We start from the raw sequence: 27422 nt of genomic DNA, 5'->3' as shown, positions 1-27422 counted from the left end.
AGAGTTGAAAGCTGTATGTGTGTGTGAGGATGTGTGTGTCCACTCCCTTGTGCATGCAATACAATAAATGGTAATAGCAAAGTTTCTCAGAGGGAAAATAGCCTTCAGAATAATAAATAAATTTATTTCCAGGCAAATTCCACCTGAATCTCAAAGGACATTTTAAGAGAGAGAGCAAGCAAGTGAGAGAAGTAATGTTCCTACAGCAAATGCAAACTTTTGCAGATAAGACAAATAAATGATTTTTTTTGGGGGGGTGGGTGGAATGCAGAACCACACAAGCCTGCTGAATAAGCTCAACAAAAAAATAAATAAAAAGGTGCCCTGTTCGAGATGCCAAAGCGGGGCTGACACTATGACTTCTGTTCAGGAAATAATTGGGTTATGGAGTCTACTGCATTGCTGGGCAATTACTTGAACTATTTATTCAAATGAGACTCCGCTAATCAGCTTCGCTCCCAAAGGCCCGTTATTCAAACCCAGAAGAAACACTCAGTCATCACCAGCAAGAGGCTGGATGGGCCAGACTGCCAAGATGCTGCAGTCAGTTTATGCTCTGTGCGCACGACAAGACCACAAAATGCTATCGACTTTGGGAACCCAGCCTGGCTGAATACGTAAGAAATCAGATAAAAGCAAAATGGTAAATTTACGTGATCTGTTAACATTTCTGTTAGGAATGCAGCATGTGTACTTCCTGAATTCTGCACAAAAAATCTATTTCAGTGGCATGTTCTGGGTGCTATGCAGTTTATTTTGGATTGTATTCTGACGAGTGCTTTCCTCAGTAAATATACAACTTCAAGTGGAAAAGCGCTTAGTGGTCTTGATGCAGCTCCACCCACTGGCTGAAATTCCAGCTGGCCTTCTCTCATGCTCAGTGTGCACTGTACAAATTTGGGTCGTCCCAAATGAATAACCTAGTTGTACTGACTAGCCAGCAAAAATGCAGCATGTAATTACATGAGAATTACATTCTCAAATGCAATGTATTATTCATATTCTTCTGCTCCATCAAACTTTCTTTAGCCTGTGATCATCATACATTCAACAGACATTAAAACATGCCATCATACATAGCTGTCTATGGCAAATTTATTAAATGCACGTCACACAGAGAGTCTGGTAATGATTATATCAGATTGCTGAAATCAGTAGGGTGAGTGACAAATCTTAATCATGAATATACAGATAATTAATAATAAGTTCTTTCATTTTGTCACAACACCAAGAAGGGGAGGATTCAGGCGCAGGTGCTTTAACAAAAAACAAAAAAAAACACTTTATTGTAATGAAGGACAAACAGACATTTAGGAATCTGCTTTGGAAAAAGGAGTGAGGAAATGGAGAAAGGAAAGACTCACTCATACAGGAAACACACACATACACACACACACACTGCGCAAACTCGCGCCCCCACACACTCCACCTACACATACCCAACTTCACAGTCCCACCAACTCTGATAAGACTTATGGGCAAGTTCTGACCAAACCCAGTAAAACCGCTGGCCAACCAATCACACGCACACAACTTGCTCTCATACCACGCACACAGTGATGGACAGAACAACGAGACTGGACCCAGGACGCCGGTGCAGGTACTCCTTTAAAGGAGGGAAAATAAGGAAGGGGCGGGGCCTGCATTAATATCACGCTGGACACCAGGGAGTATCATTACATGTGTTTTTATCTGTTAATTTACGTAAATGCTTTAACTAGCAAATAAACCCCTTGTTCGACATCTATTACAGTGCATTGACAATAGGGATCAAGATTTACTCTGCCAGGCAGCACTGCTTTTTTAATGATTTCACTGCAATCACATCTGTAAACCTGATCTTTTTACATTTTACTGCTGCCTTTATTGCTGAAAAAAAAAAACAATCTGTTTGAACCAAAAAACTATGTGATGATATAGGTGAGTGTGTCATTCAGCTGGAAGCAGTGGAAGCAGAATCTGGCTGCTGTGTTGATCATGAGTCCCTGATTGGAGGTTCCACTCCAAACTGTTGGAAACGAAGGTCGGTTCAGTAGATGGTTCTACTGAAGGTTCCCAGGATTCTGAATGGAACCTGTTCAAGAACCGGTTCCACATTTGTGGAAATGCAATGCAAATAACATTTACACAGTACCTAGTGTTGGGAAAGAGCAGCCCTCCATTAGAAAGCTGGAGGTGTCCTTCACCGACAAGACCCTCTCAGTGTTGAGTCAGGGTAGGGTCGGGTAGTCAGACTGTAGATGTTTTGCACTTGCAGTTTCCTATTTCCCCAAGTGCACTTGATTAGCTTCTTTGGTTAATGGAGAATTTCCTGGCTAAAGTAAAAAAAAAAGCCCTCTAAACAAACCGAGACGGCGCGCTGGTAAACTGCAGATAAACATCACAGTCACGACAAACTGGAAGTGACATAAGGGACGGGGGGAGGGAGGTATTCGGCACTCATTTGGAACAAATCGTCTCGTGTTTTGTATTTTCTGCCCCCTGAAGAACGCAGAAGAACCGATCGGCGCAGAGTCCGAACTGATCCTCACAGTTACACGCCGGTCGCTTTTATATGGCCGCTAAGTGAGGCAGGTGAAAGGGATGCAACAAAAATAAATGCCCCAGCCACCTCCATGAGGCCGGTTCAGCATACTTAAGGGTCTCTAATTCCATCATGCGGTTTGTTTGACTTTGGCTAAGTCCACCACTCAGACGGACTCTACATGGTCTGTTCAGTACAGCTGGTGCGCTCAAACAGCCATCTACGGCATGACCCTTGTGTTTTACGACAACCTGTAATATTTGGCACATGCCGGTGCGATTCCAACTTTTTACTAGATTATGCTTGTTTGATCACATGGCGTACTGTTTGCTTTGGCCATGGAGCCAAAATGGCTTTTTTTCACTGCTCTCTCCTGCAAACACAACACAGGGGACATGCTGACAAGTCAAAAGACCCAAACGTAAATTATGCTCTAGAGGCCGCCCCATCAAAAAACTTGCACTCAGAACTCAATGTCTTCATTCATCCTTTATTGCGGCACAGCAGTGCTCACTCTCTCAGCATATAACACAACCTACAGCTCAGAGTGATAGATGTTTAATTGGATCTAGGATGTCCAAGGAAGTTTCCATGGTAATTAAAGAAACATTCCCATGACAAATTGGCGGAAGGTGTGTGATAAACAGGCCGTCGGACTCTCCATTACTGCTGCTCGCCATGATTTACGGGCCTTACAGATAGAATCGAAGAGCTTCAGAAGGGGGCCCAGTTCTTTTGTAAACTAAGCTTCCTTCCTTTGAAGAATGAAGTCTCTTGTAGGAAAAAAAAAACAAAAACTAAGCTCTTTCTAAACTCCTTCGAAAATGAGGAGAGTGGTGATGAAAATGTTGACATGACAGACACAGGAAGGGTCACTGCAAAAGGACAAAATACTTTTTTTTTTACAAGGTATTGTGTGAGGTGTCTGAGAAACATCCATCCTTGTTAAAACTTGTTAATATTTGCCCTTTTAGTGTGCAAACTTGAAGCTGTGTGTGGATTGTGTGTGTGTGTGTCATATGCATAGTTCAAATTGTGATATGATCAGCTAAACCCCTGAGGCTTGAAAAGGTAAACCAGGCAAGTAGTATTTCTATCTCAAACAAGTTCCTGTTTTAGTCTTGTGAAATCAGTTCGGATTAGAAATTAGCCACTGTATCAACATCACTCTCATGAAGAATGTAATGCAGGATTAAATAGTACCGAAAAGCAATAAAGTATTTCTCACAGCATTGTACTTTTAATGCCACAGTTTTAGTACAGAAATTCACACAAACATCCATTTATGACTTATGTTATTCATTATTCTAACCAAATTCCAGCGGAACATAGGAATATAGGTATGCTAATTCTAATGTAAATAATAATTAATGAGTGTTCACAATTGAAATTGATGATACTATTACATCTAAAAAAAGTAGAATATTGTGATTGAGGTCATTTTCAATAACCCGTCTTGTGTTGTCATCAGTTATTTAACATTTCAGAGTGGATGTTTATTTGCGGTACAAGCCTCAGGAGTCTAACATTTACCCAGGACTTTCCAAACCAGAGGTCAATAAGCTAGTGGAACTGAAAAAAAAATTTTTTTTTTCATTCTACTATTGTACAAGATTGCATAAGTTTTGCATAAGTGCCATCTCACTCAAAGGAACATTTTTACATTAGGCACGACACTGTACAGGACCTGCAGGGATATAAAAGGATAAACAAAAGACAAAACAGACTAGAGCACGTGTCAATTATGCAGGCCATTTGTCGTGGCGCCTCTGAGCTGTCCCTTCACTGGTCGTGTGAAATCATGAGGGAAAGACCCTCCCAGCTAGGCCTTCAACTGCGGGCCTGACTCAGGCTATGGTGTTGAGCTGTGTCCTTATCCAGGCCCACTCCACGTCAACACCTCCAGCAGTGCCAGTCCCCCTGCCCTCTGGACGGCCACCAGGTCCGCGCCACGGCATCTTCTCACGCAAAGACTAATGACCACCTGCCAAAGCTATCATCGCCCGCCGCCAAAAAATGCTCTTCTCCCCTGTCAGCTTTCACAGCTTGCCCCCATTGCTAGCAGAACTTTCCCGGTCCGAGTCCTCTTCGGCCACTCATTAAGTACACATGCTTACCATACCATCCACCTTCTTTGGTCTGAATTTAATTGCACTATGTGCAGAGAGCAGGGAGCATGTTCACCAACATCACAAAAAAAAGGACGCACAGCTATAACTAAATGCCTGGCAAGCCCAGGGGCACTTATGGACAATGTCCAACAGGTGTTGATGTCTAATCCATTGTCAACGTTGCGATATAAGCAAATGTCAGGAATATTTTGTGGGATGTGTAAAAACATGGGCTAAATGTGATGAGACAGTTGCAACTTAATAAAACCAAACAGACATTCTATAGAGCAGTTTGCATTGAAGGAAAGATACAATGTAAAATTATAGAATGATTATTTAATAATCATGTAAATGGTTATGAACAGCTTGGACTAGGGGGGAGCTAATGAACATCTGGACAATATAAAAATATAACTACACTACCATTTAAAGGTTCAGATGACACAGGCCATTTTGAAAAATTCAATGCTAAAAACTTATTTAGTATTTCTTTGCAGACTTTTAAGGTAATAAGAGTCTCCTTTTATTACCTTCACGAGATGCTCATTAACATGAGTGTTATTTATTCCATAAAAAAATTGTTCTGTAAAACATTTTAGGAAAAAGTCATGCCACCTCCATCCTTGCATTAAGGTGTTTGGTGTAGAGAAGGTGAAGAGGACTAATGAAGAGCAGGGAGCTGGGATGAGTCAGAGGATGCATTCACTTTGAAAGGATCATTTGTGGCGGAGACTCATTACAGTGTAGAAGTGCTTTTAATGCACAGGACAATTAAAAGCCCCAACAAAGTGGTGGGTGTCAGCTGCTTGTTAATGGCGCACTTGACCTGCACCACATATTTATTGACCAGGTTAATGGGCTTAGGGCAGGGGCTTCCTGTACCCTTGTTGATAAAGCACATGCATCTGGAACAGTGAAAATGTACGTCAAGGACAGAGCATGCGCGGTGTCCAGGTGCAATATTTGGTTTCTTTTTCACTCCCAAACGTATTACTTGAGAATGCAGGCGGTGTAAAGTAACATTTCCATGGATGTTTTAATAGACTTCATGTCATTCTGTAGCATTAGCTGGGAAAAATATAGATAAATATACAAAAATGGAAAATATAGAAAAACGGAATCCTAAAGCAGCCAAACCATTACAGGAAAGGGCCAGTTGTACGTCTCCAATTGGGCAAATAAATGAACAGGACTGATTACATTACCTGCCTCCTGGAACATTAATCATGATGTCGTTAATCACAAATACCATAATAGAACATGTCCTGATGTCCTCAACGTAAATATGTAGAATGACGGCAAAATTCATCTAAGGTTTCTTCAGACGTCACCTGAGAATGTACAGCTGTCCCGAATTCACCTTGATTTAAATTAACCACCCACTTGTAAGTCCTGTTCAGCATGGGAAATCTAATAAGGTCCTAGGTCGCATTTATTTGTGGCTGAGCGCAGACATATTTCTGTTGTCTCATTTTGCATTCTGAACTGCTGATGGTAAAAATACACGAATTAGATTTTCTTTACACTGGCAGCCAGGACCGTAATAGAATTTGAGATAAAGGGTGTCCCGAGGGCACCCACAAAAGGAGATGAAGTCAAAACTCCCGAAATATAGCCATTCTCTTGAATGCCATTCAAATGATCAAATCTTTGATATTTCCATTTCATTTTGCATGTGCCCCAGAGAAAGAATGCCTTCTTACATAAATTGAATAATAATGTGCAAGGTTAGAAAAAAAAAATATGAAGTGATGCAGGGCATTGTTTTTTTTTCTTTCAAATAAAAATGCTTTGAGTCATGCTGCATAGTTCAATCTATCTAAACTTTGTGACTTTGACAGATAAAATCTTTGAACTATTGTTAGTTTTCCAATGTCACATGTGCAGCAGTAAAATTGCCAGGTTCTTTCAATGTTAACTCTATTAGGATTTAAAAGATTATTTCAGATTAATATCTTGTCAGAGACATCCCAAAGTGGCAGATCTTTTTTAGTCCCGCTGTTTATTCTTTTTTTACTAATAAAGTTGATCTGCCTTGATTAACCCAGAGTGAACTCTTTCTTAGTAGGAGTGCATCCCTCAGTAGGGGAATTTTAAGCTTTAAAAAAATCCATAGTGAACAAACAGGAGAACTTTGAAGTAGTATTGCACTAAATCAATGAAAAAATAAACAATTAAAGAGCAAAAGTAACAACTAATACTAATACTAGTAGCTGTAATAGTAATATTTGTTGTTTTAATAATGTGTTTATTAGGAGTCCTGTAAATGAGTTACATTTGTCCATATGTGCCTGTTTCCAGGCAAAGCCATACTGATTATATTGAACATATTTAAAAGCTTTCTATGATAACCATGTCTGCCATTTTATGAACAGGTTTCCTCATCCAATATTTGATTATGGTTTATGATATAGTTCCTGCAATGGGAGATAATGTCACTATTGTTAATTCATTGAAAATAAAATTTTCAAATAGCTTAACCGATTGGCTATGTCATGTAGTTTTCAAAAATTTGTTATTATTTTAGAATAACAATAATAATTATAATTTCATTATACTATTATTATTATTATTGTATGAATGTGCAATCAAACACAGTATAATGAATGATGTAATGACAGTAATGTGCAAAAAAGCCAACTCCACATCCGAGCAGGAACATCTGATCACAACACAGAGTGAGCTGGCCTTCAGCTGATAAAGACAGATGCTGGGGCCAGGGAGGACAGGAGGATAAGGTGAGAGAAGACAGAAGGGGGCCCCGAGGAAGGAAGTACTTGATGACAAACCCAGCGGGTCACCTCACAAGCATGGCGGTTGGATGGCATGCCAGGCATTCGCTCTGATTGTTCTTCCTTATTGTGCCGGGGTGGCGTGAGTCGAGGCCAGATAAGCATCTATTATTTTTAGTGCTGGTGTGCTGGGCCTGAGGGAGGGCGCTGGCTTCCTGTTGGACTGTGGGGTGTCTGAGCATTCAGGGAATTGTTAGATGAGGCTTATTGCTGGAGCTCACAGCATGGTCATCATGTCATTACATAACAGTAGGAAGGGGAGTGAGCGAGTGTGTGTCGTTGCACATTTCCCTGCCATTTATACACAATCTGCATCTTTCTCCTGCTGACAGTCATGAGAGGAGAAAAGCAGGTCTTATTTGCACAGATGTTTCTGCTGCCTTTCTGACTTACTGATCCTTACGTATGAATCGTCAACCAAGCTGTATGAATATATGTTTCTGGAATCCGTTACATAATTTTAAGAATGCAGGAATGAGCAGCAGATGGGCATCTGATGGTGAACAAGTCAGTCCTGTCGCTATCGGATGACAGCTCCTCCCAGGCCAGTGTTAACATTTAAAGAATCCCTGCCACAAGCACTGTGGAAATTTACAAAGGGCTCAAACCTGTTGAGCCCTTTTGAACCTTGGAAACATGTTCCGAGCAAAGCGAGAGGAAAAAAAAGCCACTAAGCCTGTCGCCAAACAGAAGCAGTGCAGAAGTCATGAGCTGTTTATGGGGCATTTAGGAATGTACAATGAATGAATGCAATGTTCAAAAGAAAGGGGGAAAGCAATAAAGAAAGAAAGCAATTGGGCATTCGTGCTTCTGCCTAATAGAGTCCTGCAACCAAGAACACAGGCACACGTCATGACTCCGCCTCCTTGTGCAGCATGATTAAAGTCAGCAAGCGGGGCTGTACACGACTCAGAGTTGCGCCTCTGTGTGTAAGCAGGGGAGAGAGTGAGAGAGGGAGAGAGAGAGAGAGAGGGGAGGGAGACACCATGAGCACACCTCCATGTGCTCTCTCTCTCTCTACAGAGTCAGTCGGTGGCAGCTCCACCAGACGTGCAACATATGAGGATTAAAAGCCCATTCCAGCGCCTTCCTCACCTGGCCAATGGGACGACGGTAGCCGGACAAAGTCTCCTTTCCCCTGTCGAACTTCCAGCTGTAGTTTAAGTTTTCTAACTAGCCCAAAGAGAAGGATTATGAGCAGCCTTTTTCAAACGTTTGGCTGGACATTTGGGAAAAATAGGTTTGATAAGAGGAAAATGTTGCCATTGAAAGGAGCAGAGAAGAACAGTTTTTGCACATCAGGATCTCTGGGGTCAATGATGGAAAGGTAAAAGAGTACTGAATGCAGATTTTTTTTGCAGTTGTAACATTTTGGAAAGGCGTAGGTTTGAATCTGGACAAATAATAGTCATTGTTTCTTTAAAAATGTATATAAATGTAAAAAATTCTAAATGTATGAATTTTATTTTCCCATACATGACATCCCCTTTGTAAATTATCTTATTCCTTTTATATTGTGTATTGTTTTTTTAAAAAAATTACATAATGTATATTGAATTGCTTCGGAAACACCACTCACCAGAAGAAAATTGTTAATTACTAATAGTATTTTTTACATAGTTTTATTAATTTGTTTTTGTGTAATTCTTTCACCAGATGAAGCATTCTGGGACTGCATTGTTTTTTCTGGGTCTTATAAAAGGCCACATTTTTGGACAGCGTGTCATTTAAAAGCCCGATGCCATGAACAACACCAGCAGCATCAACAGCACCGGGCTGGCGGAAGATGGCTTGCCGGGACCCTGGTTGCTGCTCTTCATGCTCATCATCATGATCATCGTGCTGGGCAATCTGCTGGTCATCATAGCCATCACTCGAACCTCGCAGCTTCAGACGGTGACGAACATTTTCATCCGCTCGCTGGCCTACGCTGACCTGATCATGGGCGTCCTAGTTGTGCCACTGGCCACGACCATCGTGATGACCGGGCAGTGGCACCTGGGCCACATCCCCTGCAACCTCTGGACCTCTGTGGACGTGATGTGTGTTACGGCCAGCATCGGCACGTTGTGCATGATTGCCGTGGATCGGTACATTGCCATCACGTGGCCTCTCAGATACAAGGTCTTACTGAGCAAGTGCCGTGCACGGATCATAGTCTGCGTGGTGTGGCTGATGTCGGCGCTGATCTCCTTTGTGCCAATCATGACTGAGCAGTGGAAGAAGAAGGACGACCCCAGGGGCTGCCACAAAGACCCCATGTGCTGCGACTTTGAGTCCAATGAGATCTATGCCATCGTTTCCTCCGTTGTCTCCTTCTACATCCCTCTGTTCATCATGATTGTCCTCTACGCCCGGGTGTTCCTCATCGCCACCATGCAGGTGCAGCTCATCGGCAAGAGCCAGCAGCGCTTCCAGAACGAGTGGTTGGCGTCGCAAACGCAGCCGCCGCGCCACGGCAACAACAACCTGCCCCCAGGCTACGCCAGCGGTGGGGGAGGAGGGGGCGGCGGTTGTGCGACAAGGCGGAAAAGCTCCCGCCGACGACCCTCGCGATTAACAGTGCTCAAGGAGCACAAGGCCCTGAAGACCCTGGGCATCATCATGGGGGCCTTCACACTCTGCTGGCTGCCCTTTTTCATAGCCAACATCATTAATAACGTGTTCAGCGGGGACATCATTCCCAAAGTGGTCTTCCGGGCACTCAACTGGTTGGGCTACATCAACTCCGGCCTCAACCCGATCATCTACTGTCGGAGTCGCGAGTTCCGAACCGCCTTCAAGAACCTTTTGGGTTGCCCGTGGTTCAATGCACCGAGCATGAACTCGCTATACAAGGAGCTGAGGACCCGCTGCCCCTGCTTCTTGGGCTCGGGCGAAACCAGGATGGCTGGAAATTTCCAGAAGGCTCCCACGGCCCCGGCACCGGGGCCAACCTCTTGCACAGAGGGGACCGAAAGTCTGGCCAGCAGCGAGGGCAGCTACAGGAGCGAGGAGCTCTCGCCTGGACCTCCACACTCAAACGGCAGCACGCACTTCAGCGACCTCTCAGAGCCAGAGACTGAAGTGTAAGTTTCACCATCCATCATGTATTTTTTAAAACCCCAAATGTAGTTTGCAATATATATATATATATTTGGCTTTAAGGATATAAATAGAACTTCTCTAGAAAAGTGTTCCAATAAGCCCTTTGTTTGGAAAGTGCATTTGATATATATGACTTCTTATGCTGTTGGTCTGCTTCGGAATGACAGCTGAAGCTGCGAGTGCTTAGGGAAGCCTAAACCCTTTTAATCCCGTCAGGGACTGTGTTTTCAGTCAAGTGATTTACACGGTGCGGTCAGGGTTGAGTGTTTGCCTGAGAACGTCTCATAAAAAAACAAAAAAACAAGTTTGCAGGTAAAAGTTCCTCCAGCGATCGGCCACTGCGGAGAACTATTACATTCCAAGTAGGGATTTATATGGGGCACATGACAGAATACAACGTGACAGAATGGATCTGATGTGTGCATTGCTCTCAGAAACACTAACAATTCTCACCAAAAACGCCCTTATTTATTTCTTAATTGTATGTGTATGAAAAAAAAAAGTGATAAATTTAGTACCATAACCATGATTTTTCCGGAAATAAAATGGTAATGAAATGCTATGACAGGAATATAAAGAATGTACATGTTACATATGACATGCTATAATGTGAAAGACGCATTTGTTAAATTGGATCTAAAACAAGCTACACTATACAAAAGTGGGCTTCTTTCCGAAAATAAACTCTGAGAGTTGCTATAAATGTTTTATGAGCTAAGCAATGTGACTTATGCATGATCCATATTAAAATGAATCTAATATGATAAAAAGACCTTAAACAAATTACTACATACTATCTAAATAAAAGAAATGAACAAACATTTAACAGCTGGGATTTAACACATATAAAAGTGTGCATAGAGTATCATATTATATTACTATATTATATATGTATATATAAGCATTACTAATAAATAAATACATTTCTACACTTATGTTCTACACATTTAATGAGGCAATATGGTTCAATCAAATAGGGATTTAATCCTGCTGCTGTATTACTGGTTTTTGGCCTGATGTAAGCAAGATAAGAAGATCTGTTTATACCATAATGTAATATTGTAATAATGTTTCGTTTAACACAAAAAAAGCCTCTAGCTATTTTAAATATGTAGGTATCAGACTTAAATAACTTCCAGTGTATATTGATTCTAAAAATGTGGTTTTGAACTATGACGTAATAGTGCAGAAGTGGAAGTGTGGGGGTGTATGTGCAGTAGCCCTTTAAAACATTGCATGCGCACACAAATATTCACACACACACATATCCCTAGCCCTGTACTATTCTTTCTTGCTTTATCTTTTTTCACTTTCTGCGAGCATGGGCAGGCATTCTGTAGCCATGTCTGCAAAAGTGGTCAGTTCAAGGTAACTTTTGTGGTCTCTTAATGTTGAAAGCAAACAAACTCAAAGTTAAATTAAGGTTCTTTAGGATTCTTTCCCATCAGCAGTCTGCATCCATATACTTCTCCTCGCCACAATTAAGGCCTTCAGTATGTTCATCTGTCTTTAGGAAAGGCGTAATACTATGTGTTCAGTCTTGATGATCATGTATTTGATGCTGGGACCCACTGGATCATTCGAATGATGTTAATATTACTGTTCGACGTCATGAAGGAAGGTGATCCGTAAATTACCCCTTTTCGGATCCATCAGCAATCCATCTTAAATCTAGCAGATTACTCAAATGGAATATAGTGTTACCTGTAATCGTTCTTTTGCGCTACTTTTGTAGAAGAAGCCAAAATCTGAATGTATTGGAAACAGATGGTTGTTTTTTTAGATAATAACAGGCTTCTATTATTTTAAAACATGCATTCATTTCCTGAATAGGAAAACACAGAAGGGATGTTTGACTCCAGAAAAAAAGACCAACAGGTGACACAGCACAGAAGCCACTACCTTTACTATGGCATTGGCCCTAAACCTGCAAAGATTTAAAACAATCGTATTTTAAATGGCCAGAAAGAACAAAACAAATGTGACTCTTTAGTGCTGGCGTTGAAGATGGGGAGGAAGCTAAACAGAATCATTTATTGAATGTTTTTTTTAACAGATTTACATCATTTAATAGCCTGGAAGGTCTGCTCTCCATTGAAAAAGAAGACATAAAAGCACATTAATAAATTTGGACCTTCATGACTTCTGTTTCTGCCTTTTCATTGGGTAACTGGGCACACCGCCCCCACCCCCAGCCCCTGCCACACCCCTTTTTAGGACAGCTCTCATGAAGGCCTGCAATAAACCGAGCTAACAGCTTAACAACAGACCGCCTAGTCCTATACTGATGTGCTTAACGCTGTTAGACGTGAAAGAGTGCTTTGCTCCAGTGGGAGTGGAGTACCGTTTATGCGTGTTGGAGGGCCCCCTCGACAGCCTTGCCCAACACTCCCCACTGCTGATAAACCTTTATCACTCTGCCACAAGGCTTCCGCTGAGCAGGAGAGGCTGTTTACTAGAAAAAAAAAGCAACGTGGCAGCAGTCACCAGACTTCAAAATCATGTTTGCCCAAGGCAGAAAAGATCTGAAACAAAGACCCTCGACAAAACTTGTCATCATTCATACTCACAGCAAGAAGGCAACATGAACAGATTGTGTTATTTCTGTACTAATGCAAAATCGTGCATGCTTCACTCCAAGTACTGTAAAGCAAATCTGATTTTCCACTACTGTACTGTGCTGAATGTCCCAGAGAGCGCAAAATCATCACAGAACCAGAAAATAATAGTCTCGTTTTATTTAGATGAACATTAACCAGACATGGATTATTTAAAATAAATCAGTATGAAGGAAGTCGGGATGTTTGGATGAGTCTTGCGGGTCGAGCAGTCTTGGGAACTCTCAGTTAACTTGCATCATCTTGACCCAGCTTCGGCGGAAGCTCAAGGACAGACGAACGGTTGCAAGAAAAGGACTCTTTTCGTCCAGCTCATTTGCATACTGCAAATCGTAGACTGTTCTGGTTGGACTGGAACCAGCTGTTCGACTACTGAGTATAGGCCAGGGAAAGTAAACCTACTTTCACCCAGACGCGGAAACTGCAAATCAGGCCGACACATAATTTTCACATGTTATGCAAATATTATGAGAAAATTATTTGTATTCCGAGGCAAATTTCTAATGACGGAACGGAACAGAAAAGTCTACAATAATAACGTGACCTAAGGTTATCACCTCATAGTAAAACATGGGGATCCATTGCCTATTGGAAATATCAAGAAAAAATCATTTTATGAAAGGTCTGCTTTAATTTTTTTCCTTTTTCTTTTTGGCTTTTCACACGCAAGAAATACACTCGTCAATTTCTGTTTGTTTGACGCCTGCACGTTTGCATGAGTGCAACTTGCCAAACATGGGCTTAATCATTGCATGTGCCTGGGGTCAAGCCAGCGTTGCGTCTTATCTCATCTGGCCTTCCTTCAACCCTGCCCCCTCCCCGAGCCAAAGGTGTTTCCAAAGAGATGCGAGGAGAGAAAATGTCATCATCCAAATCTGATGTCCAGGGCAGGGACAGTGTCGCAAAAAACGCAAAAAAAGACGTATGTTTTCCATGACCCTGTATATGTACATTTTTTTTCCATGTGCTAAGCGTTGCAACATGCAATATATAATTACATGAACTGGTGGGTCTTGATAATGTAATGTCCAGCATCTGCTGTGTACATTTTCTTTAAAAAAAGGGGGATATGTTTCAATTGGATCCATGAGTTTCCCCATATGGTGTACATTAAATCAAACTTTACGTAATTATTACATCCTGCCAAGGTGTGTGTGAGAGACAGATAGAGACACAGGAGGGGGACAGCTGGAAGAAAAGCCAGGGTGGAAAGGGGGTGGGTAAGAAATGAGGTAACCCTACTTTGCAGCATATTGACTCAATATGGCAAAACGATGATCTCCCTCTTCTAGCTCACTCGCAACAGCACAATGGCAGCGATCTTGCCCCACAAATGTCCAGGTCATAAGGTACCTGGACAGTGGACTGTTCAGAGTGCTCTCATCATCCCGCGGCGTCTTTCAATGCCGTTATTGTTCACGTGGCGAAATGTACCGTTGCTGGACCGCTACCTCTGCAAGCTTAAAACGGGCTTAGATCAATACGGCCTGGAGCAAGGCAGACATTTAAGAGCGTTTGAGCGTCTTCCCTAAAAGGAGCACAACACCCTTTGGCATCTGCCGGCCACAGCAGGAGCACCGCAGCGCCAGTAGTCCAAGCTGCGACTTATGTAAGGAAGGGTTAGGACAGACCAATAAACAGCCTTTAAGCTACCATGAACAATTCCAAATTAAGTTTAACAGAATTAAATTAAATTTAATGATGTATGATTCATCTACTTCCTAATTTAAACACATTAAACCACACAAGGTGTCATTATTAATGCCGGCATACTTTATACAGCCTACTCTTTACTCAGCGTAGTATCACTTGACAACATTACAAGTGTTTAGTTGTATGTTATTACGTTTTAGACATCCTCCCTGTTAAATCCGTACAGATAATTACCCACAAACAATGCAGACATATGTCACTTCACAGTTCCAACTGGTCGTGGGAAGGCAACCAGAAAAATAACCCTGGAGGAAATTAGCGGTAAATTCCTAGAATTACCAGGTCCTGCGGTACCTATTCATATTTAGGACAGCACTGCATATGCATCAGCCTCAAGAACATTTGAAACAAGTTGAAACAAGCATAAAGACGAATATCTAATAAAGGATGAAATTAGTAAGCAGTTGTTTCCTTGACTTCAGCAAAAAAACAACACTGAAGCCAAACGTATCTAAACAATAAAAATTCCATAATTTGACAAACAAATTCACACCTACAATCTGTAAAAATGTATTACATCATTGAGAAACAATGTTTTTATGCAGCCAAATCAAAAAGCTTTTGCAGACAGACTTAAGGTTCCAAGCATGAATGTCATTTTCTACAGCCGATTTTCTAATCCCTTTTATGTTTATTTCCTTCTGAAGTTAATGGTGCCCATTCCATGATGTTCCAAACTCCACAAATTTACTTAAAGAAGGAAAAAGGTAAATTCATGATTATTTATTTATTTTTAAGAAATGTCTAACGTATCCCACTGAGGTCACAACCTGGTTGTGCATTTACAAGGCAGGTTGTCTTGGGTCATCTGGGTCAGTGATGCTTTATGATCCTGGCAGACTGCAGTAGACCTTTTGAAGCATATTTATGGCCAGAACAGAACAGATGGGTCATGGTGTCGCCGAGTCCAAATTATGGTCTGTATGACCCTGCGGTCTCCAACTGTTTTCTTTTAGCCTTTTTAGCCTTTGGTGGTGCTAAAGGAGACCAGAGAGTAGAGAGAAACAAGGCATTATAATTTCCAAGACCTTATCACCTTTAAGCTGATCACAAATCACTCACACATGCTATTACGTTTATGAATCTCACCACTGGCTTCACCCTGTTTTTAATAGAGTAGTGTTTGAGAAATATGTTAACTTGCCCTTGAGTTGGGTTGGAACGAAACGGGCGCTTTTCCTTGAGTGGATAATGGCGTGGGATTTCACAGGACTGGTGCACTGGTGACCTCAGCGACTGATGATGGCGATGGGAAATGAACAGAGACATTAAAGGGCTATCAGGACCTTCCCAAAAGCAAAGTGGCCTCCTTCTCGACCATGTCTGGCCATGTCTAAGACTGGGAGAGCAATCAGTGGGAATGAATGTTCGTTTTTTTTTTTTTTCGGATGAAAACTAGTGTAGTCTAGGGCTATGCAAGGAGCAAGGTGGGCAGGTTTCGTTGAAAGGGGTTTCTGCCCAGGCTCCAGGCCGGTGGGTTGATTGTTCTTTGGACTTTGCAGATCCCATCTCGCTGTCTAATGACCGAAATGGCCTTTAAACCAGCTGGAGAACAATTTCTATGCTGCGTGCCATACTGCATACATAAAAAAATAATACAAACCGAACAAAACAGCAGCTACTTCTCAAACTCCAGTAGAATTCTTCATTTTCTGTGCCAGATGAAATTCGTGCAATAGGGGCTGATTAATATCCCCTGACAGAAAATGAATCATATGAAAAATATCCCTCTGTTATTTTAATGCAATAGTTCCTGTTCTGTGGGCGAGTGAGGGACGTGGCGTGTTTGTTCCTCACGGGAAAGGGGCTCGCGTACTGAAGCGCTCGGGCCGATGTCGACAGGAGATTTATTTTCTTTGAGAGACATCTAGGTATGCAACTAATGCCCACATCAACAACAGACTCTGCTTAGTACTTCTGTCACGTACTCACTAGGCAAAGAGGGATGTGCATGGGGAGGACTTTCTCCCCCCCCCATTCCCCCCCAAGAAAAAAATAAGTAAGTAAATCAGTTTTGGGTTTTTATTCTGAAAATTTACAGAGGCTTTTTCAGATATTTTCTATTTTTTATTATAGTGTTGGGTTTGTTCCTTGATGTAACGTCAGAGCTATCCTCAGGATTTAAATAAGTAAATGGATAAAACAAGAAACACAATCTTTAATGATGTTTGCACATGTTATGTAATAACTGGCACAAGTATTTATTCATCCTGGATGAGGAAAAAATGTCAATCATCAGGCTCCTTCCTCTTCAGACTCTGCTTATAAAAATTAAAGATTACATTCTGTGTGACAGAAATAATTACCTACAAAAAACGGAGCTCAGTTGGTACCACCGAGGTGCCACTGAGCAAAGCACTGCTCCCCAGGCGCCTTTCATGGCTGCCCACTGATCACCAAGGGTGATGGTTAAAAGCAGAGGACACATTTCATTGTGTCACCGTGTGCTGTGCTGCAGTGTCTCACAATGACAATCACTTCACTTTCACTTCGCTTTCAAAAAGGGGTAATTAGTTTCTGCTTGCAGCTTGTTGTAGCTTGTAGTTTGATCTCTGACCTTGCATTTCCGAACAAGCCCACATTGAGCACATTTCACTGGGCCAGTTTGCCAGTTTGGAACCAGTGCCGACGGTCTCATTAACATTCAGTGGCACATCTCGTAATCCTTATCAGGCAGCAGCTGTATGCCGCAACTGAGCGTTACACAATGTTCACACTGTGGGCGGATTTACACACACACATACGCACGCACGGAACCCACTGCGTGTAATGTTGACACTATCGCCTTCTATTAGTCTCTATTACTACTGTTTGTTCATTATACTTCCTTATCACACAACAAGAGGGGAGTTTGTTTCTGGAAATGAAGCTTTGGTTCTCATCTGCCCGCTACATAATACTGAAAGTGCACAGATTGTAACAAGTAGTGACAAGGCTGGTTTTTGTTTCCTCCATCTGAGGCAGAAAGCCATGGGGTCAGCAACAACATCAAGCACACCCCTCAACGGCACCCAGGGGAGCTGGTGGGTCCATGTTTTCCTTGGAGCCCTGCTTAGTCAACTGGTGTCCCAGACAAAACTCTCCCATACCAGAATACGCTCCTGCTCTGGGGGGCACAGCCCAAACCTGGCCAGTAAATCCAGCTGTGGCATGAGATGTGGGGCTTTTAGACAGAGGCGGAAAAAAAACTACATGGGAAATAAAGACGATGAGAGATACAACACATTGCCCCGGCAAAGCCCCTTCTTTCTTCTGTTAAGTGATACCAGATCAGAAGTTCAGGCCCACCCACTGCTTTTTCATATTTTAACCTTTTACGTTTACGGCATCTATCAGACGTCCTTATCTAGAGCGCCTTACAATCAGTATGTTACAGGGAAAATTCCCCTGGAGACACTCAGGGTTAAGTGTCTTGATCAGGGACACAATGGTAGTAAGTGGGATTTGAACCATTGACATTGTGTTACCCACTAATATACTATCACACAATGTTGCTCTTTCAATCCACATTATATTACAATAAAAAACGATTTAAAACAAATGTAAGTGACTTGTTGTTGAAGTCTTATAGCACAATACACCGTAAGTGGGTGTGAAAAGAAGACTCACAGCAGCACACATTAAAACCGCATCCTTTCGTGCTGCATCTGATTATTTCACCCAGCCACTAGTGTCTCAGAACTCAGACACTGAAAATCATATGAATTTCTGTTTATTATGCGTTGACTCTGGGTTTGACCGTCAATGTGTCCCTTCACTCTTTAAATGCATCAAACATCCATAGTCCATAATTAGCATTTCTATTTAAATTTTAGCCACTTCCTTGTCAGAATGGCTCTCACAAATTGAAAAAAATATTTATATTGTCCCATTATCCCGTCTTTTCACCCCGTGAACTCTGTGTTGTTGCTTCAGCTTCCACTTGTTTGGTATGGCAAGTATTCTTGTGAGAAATAGCTCTTGGAGGGAGTCCACTGAGCCCGGCGCAAAGCAGTGGAAACACGTCGGTTCGCAGCCGGCTTCTATTCGCCGAGTGACTCACGGCACTCCGGGCAATCCGGCTATTATCTGACACGCACTAAACATCTGGGACCACGTTGAATGACAATAGCATGAATTCTAACTAGATCAGTGATGAAGGTTTCTCAAATGTTAAGAAAGTAAATGTGGAAAGAAAACGCTTTTCACAGCAGGATCAATATAACAACTGCCCACACAGTCGAGTGGGTCACCTCTGACCTCTCTCAGACTCTCTTTTTCCCTACTTAGATCTCAGCACGACATTGGTCAATGTTTGGGAATGAGGGGCATTTCTGTCTTCTTAATGCATATTTTGTGTGTATTTTTATCTCAGGAGAAGGGGTGCTCTGATTGCTTCTGTGAACATTTCAGAGCTTGCATAAAATGCACACTGCGGTAAAGAAAAAGTTCCAGTTCTGTTTTTTTTTTTTTTTTTTCGTGGAAATCCCGTCCAGAGGGATACGGTCTTGTGCAAGCAATTAACTTTCACAAATGAATGCAATGGGGCGAGCACTTGGGGTTAACCTGAAATAAATGCATCGTTTCGAATCAAATAGGTCATCTGCACGGACCTGCTGTGGAACGAAAGTCTCTTGGCTGCGTCCGTCTTTTTGTGGCTGGCTGCGGCAGATCCCAAAACACTGCACTGCTCGCCCGGGGATCTCCGACCAAATAACAAAAGGTTCAGCTCAGCAGATTAAAAACCCAAGTGCGGTTATTTCGTTCAAAGTGAAATTAATGCCGATGGCTAAAATGTGACTCGATTCAGTCAGGGCAACTTGCCGCCGGACGCCGGTTTAACAGAGCCCTCAGACTGAATCAAAAGCAGGTGACCATGGCACAAAAAAAAAAAAAACAACACCGATCTGTGTTCGGTAAATCACTGTCATGTCCCGCTATTGGACCCGATCCTAAAACAATAGCCTCTGTTCCCGGTAAACCCGCATGTATTGTGTTATATAAGGGTGGACGGTATAAATCACATGCCGGAGTGGAAAGTGCAGGCGCGTACACACGTAGCTGCATTATTTGAGGGCCTCGCCGTTTCCACCCCTGCCCCGCTGCGAGGCGTGGCGGGTGCTATTTTTAGCCCGGATTTACTGACTGTATCAATGTCATTTCAAAAGCGCCAGGGCGCACGTATTGCATTAGCAGCCGAGCAATCGGCCACTACAGGCACACGCCGATGCCACTGATGGAGGCCGCCCGGCGAGGCTTTTTCCTCAGATCAGTAGGCATTGGGAGGGCTAAGGAACAGTAAAACCAGAGATGGGCTCTGCAAAGCATGGTAATGATTTTTGTAACCCACTTTTCAAAGGGGACATGGATATCTCCAGATACCCGGCAGGGATGAGGGCAGCATCAGTGGAAAGTTCGTAGACCAGGCTAAGTCGCCAGGTCTGGAACTAATCCCCACGCAGTGCTATTCGCTGCAAAGTTTTTACACCTCATTCCACCTCATAAATTGAAAGCTTATAAAAACAGGCCTAAATTAAAAATGGCGCGATCAAAGAGAATTGATATAAGTACTGGAAAATGCACCCAAAAATGATTAGGCAAGGTGGGTCTTGGAGGGAGCAAAACCCGATACCTGGCGATGTTTGTGTTGAATTCTGGACACATTTGTACAGTATCCCTGGCCTGGATTTATCAAATTTACCATAGCTGTCCATCTCAGAGCGGAATCAGACATTCCTCTTGCCCCGCCATTTTCAGTCTCGCCATGATGTCACCGCAGGGATGGTGAGAGAGAGCCGTCGACTGAGAAAAACAAGCACAAATGTCAATTGCTAAATACTTGTGGATTCGAGTACATCAGATAGCAGGTGGCAAAGAACGAGGAAAAACAAACAAGATATTTGTCCGCCGCATTATCTGGGTTTTTCCTAAACACAAACAGAGCTTCCATTGTGACCCCGAATGAATGCCGTAAGCGCTCCTGCCACGTAAAACCATTTCAAATGACCACTTTCACTCTGAATAGACTTACACAGGAAAATAATCAGCTGCACTTTCAGCTGCAAAATGTATGAGGGGCTGCTATATAAATATAATATTGCATTACTTCTGCCCGCTCTTGAAAAAAAATAGAATTACAAATGATAAAAAAAACTCAGTTTGCAGGTTCTAAATGCAGAGAAACGTAATACATGTTCCAGGTGGTTTTCAGGCCTGATGGCAAATGACTTGATTAAAACCCTTTTCGGGTCATCAATCACTGGAAACAACATGTTTTGTGTCTTGACGTTCCCTTGGACCAAGCTGCTGCATAAAAATGATGCCAAAATACCTGCAGATGGGGAGGACCTTGGTGGCTGACCGCAACGTCAGCTTTCCCTTACGAAGCGGCACTCTTAATGTAAATACCCAATGCTGGAATGATAAATAAATGTGCCGAGTCTCCCTCAGTGAGAGTCAGACTTCCGACATTCCGCATTCAGATTCGATTTTAATGTGTGTAATCTGCAGGGATGACAGACGAATGGCTTTAGCGGTGCGATGCACATCGCAGAATGGCCGTAGATGGATCTCAACGTCTGAAAATTAAGTGATCAGAAATGTGGCTAAACTCAAAATGCGATATGCAAAAAGGTCAAATAGAAATATTGTAGTAAGAGACACTCCTTATTTCCAGTCAAGTCCGCAGCGGGGTGAGGGCACTAAAAGTAGTTCATTTTTCATTTTGGTTGTTTCCTTTTTCCTCTGATCACGCATAAATGGTTGGAATTGTTTGTATTTTCCTGCAGGGACATGTACAGTAGAGGCGATAGGATCAGAATGTCAGGCATTCTGGCCGAGCTGAACGTTGGCGCTGAGAACATGCAACCAAAAGAAACTTTTACTGAACCCTAAATTAGTACAGAGATGCCATTCGGTGTAAACTAATCCCATTTTGCCAAACACTTTATGATGCATTGCGCAATCCTTTTGTTTAATTTTTTATTGTTTAAGTTTTTTTGTAGATAGATTTTGCATAGATTTACTGCAAGATTGTTTTGCTGACTTTGGTCTGCACAAAGTTCAGCTAACTTTATTCCCCCAGAGTTAACAAACACAGCTTGGAAATTCAATATGCCACAAAGGAATATGAGAATATACTTTATAGAATATTTTTTTAAAAATTAAGCAATGCATAGAAACCCTCATATAATGCCCACGAGGACATCCTCGGAGCAGCACAGCGGGATCATCTTTCGCTGATGGACTTTGCCAAGTCAAGCACACTGATGTCCTGTTAATGAGGGAGCTGGCCTTAAATTTGGGATGCTTGCACCATGAGGCCATGTGTTTGCTATTCCCAACGAGGCACCGACGGTACAAAAAGGGAGCAAGACGAAGTAGGTGATATAATTGTTTGAGACAGGGCGGACCCATCATCTCCACTTCTGCGGTGAAATTTACACTGCGTTACACAAACTTTTCCATCAAATTGTTGGCAAAATATCCATGTCAAAGGTCTACTTATACTATGCACTATTTCTTCTCCTTTGCAAAATTGCAGCTTCTGCAACCAAAGTTGAAGCAAACAAAAAAAAACAAACAAAGAAAAGTTATGACATGTAAAAAGGAAGAATTTTATTATTTCAGCCATTTTATTATTTCTAGCTAAATAATCTTATTAAGGGGAGTTTGTGTACATATTCAGCTGTTGGAGATGGACCCAACAGTGAAGCAAAACTGATCAAGCTGATAAATTGTACAGATATTTTGCCGTCACTTTGTCCGAATGGAAAAGGCCTTCCAGGGAACATGCTGGATTAAAACAGCATTCTTTATTGTTTCACTTTAAAATCAAATGTCGACAGATATATATATATTTTTTTAGACTGATTAGCATGAGAAACTGGTCCTCTCTACTGACAGGAACACCTGCTGTACAAATTGGTGACAACCTGCCCGTCGGTCTGAAATAGAAAGTGCACGATGCTAACATTGCTCCTGTTCTTGACAGTTTCATTTTAGGGGAGAAAGACGGATTAGAAGTGACAGTGTGAACAAATTCCTCCCGGGAGTCGGCAGGCGCCCGGTTTCACCGGTGGCAGACCAGATCAGAGGCACGGACGGCCCGAGAGTGACCTCGAGACAAAACAACGAACCCTGAAGCAGACAAAATAAGTTGCGGAGGAAAACGGGTAAACCTGATTCTGCCGACCACAGGATCCAGACAAGGCAAGAAACATGTGGAACACGGAGAACCGGCAAATATCTGACTAACTCAGCGTACTGGACAGTCCGGCTGGGGGAGTTGGGGGGGGGGGTTCTGGGACGTATTCCAGGCCTAAGAGGTCCAGCTGGTATTGTGGACATTTCTAAAATGGACTGAGCTTGTCAACTCACTATCAAGTTGTAGGCTTACGAAACCGGTGATGGACTGAATGCAACGCGGTGTGTCCACCATCACAGGGCCACTCAACCCACTCAACCCACCCACCAGACAGGGCTGCATGTCAGAGTGCAGAAGCTCTTTGATTGGATGGATTGCAGTAGTATTTTAAGACTTGGGACATTCAGCAAGGACTTTTAAAGCACAATTCCTTTCTTCTGAATTAGTTTCTACATTGAATTAGATTTTGTACTTTATCGTGCATTAAGTTATTTTATTTATTTCTTATTTCCATGTTATCAGTGAATGTGCAAACGCTAGAAAAAAAGATCAGAGCAGTTCATCAGAGTGCTTTTCCCTAAATATTTAACAAAGTATAAGCTATAAAGAGTTTTTCTACTGCTTTCTGTGTCCAAAGTCCCAAGGCAGGATCCTCCCCTTACAAAATGAGATATAACCTTAATTAACCTTAATATATATATATATTTAAACACTGGAATATGGCTTTTAGTATGTAAACCACCCACCCACTAGCAATGATTTGACCTACCTTTACAATGCCATTCATGTCTTTTTCTGCATGTTTACAAATCAGGGTTTACATTCACTTCAGCAATGATACTGGAATTTAAACTGTTCTTATTGTCAATTCCTTTCTATTTATGCAGAAATTTCTGGGATTACATTGTCATTTAAAACGAATGAATCAATTGGAAACATTTGTAATATTCAATCCAATGTACTATTATTTTAATTAAGAATATGTAATAAATGATTAATACAACAGACCAATAACATTTCATATAATTTGTCTAATTTATTAAAAATTCATACATTTGGAATGATATGCTTATAAATAAAAAAAAAACTTTTTTTGGAGCCATTTATACTGCATTGATCACACTTGTGATCTATTTAACAGGCCTTGCAATGTTCTGGTCAGTCTGGTTCATTTATTCACACACCGCTGCGCTCTATATATATATGTCATTTTTACACTTGCAGTTTACTGAAAAAGGTTTTCTTTGTGCATAGTAACACTTACACTTCTGTTTGTTTGTGGAATATAAACCTACTATAATATGTACATATGGTGATAATGTCAAGAATGGCGCACAAAATAATCTCCTCTAATTAAAAATGTTGTTCTCTTCTACTTTGAATATTGTCTTTCGAATCTCTCTTTCTCTGACAAACACACACACACACACACACACAACCTCTCACACACCTGATAACACAATGGAAACAAATCAGCAATCGATTGGGACATTTGGGAAAACGCTGGGACTGATCACATATTAATTTAATATTTTCTATAAATACATCTCACACTGATCCCCAACTACACCAACTACAGCAGCAAAGTGCTACGTATTTTGTTCCAGAAAAACACTACAGAGAAGCACTTAAACATATCAGCCTTTTTCCATTCAAAAGGTTAAAAGAATATTAATATGAAGGTGAATCCTAAACAAATAAGCTCAGTATACATGTTTTTATGGGTGTGTGTGTAGAGGCAATTGTGTCATACGTGCCTGTCCATGCTGTACGACTGTGTGCAGCAGCCACGTTTGGGATGCTTCCACACACCCTCCATCCGCCAGCATTGCTTGGTGTCAGAGTGTCGGGCTTAAAAAACACCCTGCAACAACACCCTTATCTCCCACACTCCCGTGGATGGAAACTATTAACCCAGGGCTGTTCGGGGGGAGTTCACGTTGATGCCTATCAGGTAATTGTCATCTCTGGCTCTTTGCAAGGCGACCGAGGGCCTCAGAAAACAGCCACCGTAATCGCATTTCGCCATCTGCTGTGGGGAATAACCTCCCACAGCTGGGACAGCACAAAAAGTGGTATCAAAGGTAAGCTGTGTGTTGCAGCACGGCGGGCCACTGCAGACGATACACAGAGACCTGAGCCTGACCGACCCACGATGTACCGCCAGAGTCAACTTGGTGCCGGACCACATACACCGCTAATGACTGTGCTAATGGCAGCTTCTGGTGAGGACAGTGGCCACGGGTCTGAAATGTGAGTATGAAACAGGTTCCTGTTGGGTCACTTTGTTGGAAACTCTGACCGCGTAGCTTAAAGACCTCTTCTATCCTTGAATCAGTTCTAATGTTGATGTTGTTCAGTAAACTGAGCGTGCGACTAAGTACAAAGCAATAAGGACATGACGACCAGCTTACAAGGCACAGGAGTCACAACATTGAAAAAGACATTGTGCATGAAGCAACGGTGAATAACCTGGCCACAGCACAGTGGATTTACCAAATGATGGACAATACCTTTCAACAACGGCAATAACTCACAGTTATTCAGGGCCATTCAGGGCACTACTTTAAAAAGTACGTTCAAAGGTGTCCTCGAGAGGGAAGTGGTGGCCCAGTGGGTAAGGAAGCGGCCCTGTAATCAGAAGGTTTCCGGTTCGAATCCTGATCCGCCAAGGTGCCACTGAGGTGGCACCACTGAGCAAAGCACCGTCCCCACACACTGCTCCCCGGCGCCTGTCATGGCTGCTCACTGCTCACTCAGGGTGATGGGTTAAATGCAGAGGACAAATTTAACTGTGTGCACAGTGTGCTGTGCTGCTGTGTATCACATGTGACAATCACTTCACTTTTACTTTTTTTATTTAATCTCCGTCAGTGTTATTATACATCGGAATAAAACATCAAGCGACAGGTATGCATTTTCTAGCATTGCCACATCCATTTGTGCTCCAATCATGGCTCTGTGTGTGTGGATTTTACAGATAACTCTGTGTTCATGCACTGCTAGGAGATTCCTTTGAATGCAGCGAGCAATGTCGACCAGCTTGCTGGATGGCCCAGGCATCTGATAACCCAGGGGGCAGGCAGGCAATGCGCTCAGCCTCCTGAACCTTCCGGAAGAATGCAACTGGCCCACAGAACAAGGAGGGCAGGCTCAAGTCACCAGCGGGTCGAGGTGACAACTGTCCCACAGAACGAATCTGGATTTGAATAAAGCATGGATGTAATAATGTGGTGTTGAGTATTGAATTCTGATTTTGAAATATGAAAAAAATAAGAAAAAAAAATGCAGTGAGAAATCACAGGCATCCCCGTAACCAAGGTGATCAAAATATGTCAACAGTCTTAGAAGCTTTTGATTTGAAGCAGAAGGCCCAGTATGGTTAGTTTCCAGTCTCATGCTCACTCACAGTTAACTGTTCTTTTATTAAAATTCACACATTTCCATTGGCAGGTCCGTTAAAAGAGTTTTACACAAACACTTTCTTCGAATGAGCAACATATGAGCAAGTACAGTAATTAAAAGAACTGATTAATCCAGATATTATTTTAATGGTTTATAGAATAAACAATAAACAATCCATGAAATGACATAAAATGCTTATGTTAAATGTGGAATTGCATTATTATTATTATTATTGTTGTTGATTAATTAATTAGATTAATAATTTCCAACATTTTCATTTTTTTCCCAAGTAAGTCCTCATTGAAATGTAGAACTAGTTATGTTTTGCATTGAAAGATTACGACTATTTTATGAGACAAAAAGCCTCTTGGGAAGTGCAGATACAATAGCGGGGGTATGTTGGGGCCCTTTTTGTTTTCTTTTTCTTATTTGTAGAAAATATTTTTTATAATTTTGTATTTTAACAAAAAAAAACAGAGTTGACATTATTGCACAACTCTCTGGAGTTTCTTCCACTTACATGCATCAGCATTATGCGGCCGGTTGGGTGAATGCCCGTGCATTAATTGCATGGCCACAGTTGTTAGTTTAACATTAAGGGCCCTCTGTTTCCGTTTTAATGGCTGCTGGAACATTCAACACAGCTCACCTGGTGGACGGTGGGGATAGAAGGCCTATCAAAGGAAAAGGTTGCAGCTGCAGGAAATGTCCAGGAGTGAGATGAAGCAGACATTACGGCTCCTTCAACCTGCAAGAGTGTTCCCAGCAGTATTTAATTCGCTCCTGGTAGTGAAGGGATGTGGGAACTCAAGTGGATTTTAAATTTAAAATCAAGATATGAGGATTTCAAGTTTTGTAGTAATGGAGTACAAAATTTACCTAGGCTGTTACCTGTTACCTTCAACTGTATTAAATCAAGAAAATGCCTTAATTGCACAGCTAATACATTTATTAAGCACTTAAGGACAGAACAGATCAGAACCAACCTGCATGTTCCAGCTCGGTTCTTCTCTTGTCTGAAGGACGAATGATGGCCCGTTCCATCCA

General features: G+C 42.0%; 1 protein-coding gene and 1 long non-coding RNA gene across 3 annotated transcripts; one reads left to right on the top strand and one right to left on the bottom strand.

Moving 5' to 3' along the window:
- The first annotated feature begins 8370 nt into the window (after window positions 1-8370).
- On the top strand, window positions 8371-24156 carry adrb3a (adrenoceptor beta 3a). 2 transcript variants are annotated; one of them, XR_003751320.1, is made up of 4 exons: window positions 8371-8754; window positions 9084-10495; window positions 15493-15552; window positions 22818-24156. XR_003751320.1 is itself a non-coding variant. In XM_028997096.1 (3 exons), the coding sequence occupies exons 2-3, from the start codon at window positions 9171-9173 to the stop codon at window positions 22858-22860; spliced, it is 1368 nt and encodes a 455-aa protein (XP_028852929.1). In that variant the 5' UTR covers window positions 8371-8754; window positions 9084-9170; the 3' UTR covers window positions 22861-24156. The 2 variants fall into 2 exon arrangements, 1 of the variants encoding a protein (XP_028852929.1); XM_028997096.1 differs by lacking the exon at window positions 15493-15552.
- Window positions 15915-27258, bottom strand: LOC114800043 (uncharacterized). The gene is made up of 3 exons (XR_003751321.1): window positions 27025-27258; window positions 20526-20626; window positions 15915-16081 (listed from the first exon to the last, which is right to left on the bottom strand). It is a non-coding gene; the product is annotated as an uncharacterized LOC114800043 (long non-coding RNA).
- Window positions 27259-27422: the final 164 nt, after the last annotated feature.

This window comes from Denticeps clupeoides, chromosome 11, assembly GCF_900700375.1.
Source record: "Denticeps clupeoides chromosome 11, fDenClu1.1, whole genome shotgun sequence".
In the NCBI taxonomy this organism is placed as follows: domain Eukaryota; kingdom Metazoa; phylum Chordata; class Actinopteri; order Clupeiformes; family Denticipitidae; genus Denticeps; species Denticeps clupeoides.
This window is presented reverse-complemented; position numbering and strand designations above follow the sequence as displayed.

What these genes read in the sequence shown, in the direction of transcription:
- adrb3a (XM_028997096.1), top strand. Translation starts at nt 9,171, where the DNA reads ATGAACAACACCAGCAGCATCAACAGCACCGGGCTGGCGGAAGATGGC. An exon ending in TCAGAGCCAGAGACTGAAGT is followed by an intron (nt 10,496 to 22,817) that starts GTAAGTTTCACC and finishes TGTTCTTGACAG; the next exon opens with TTTCATTTTAGGGGAGAAAG.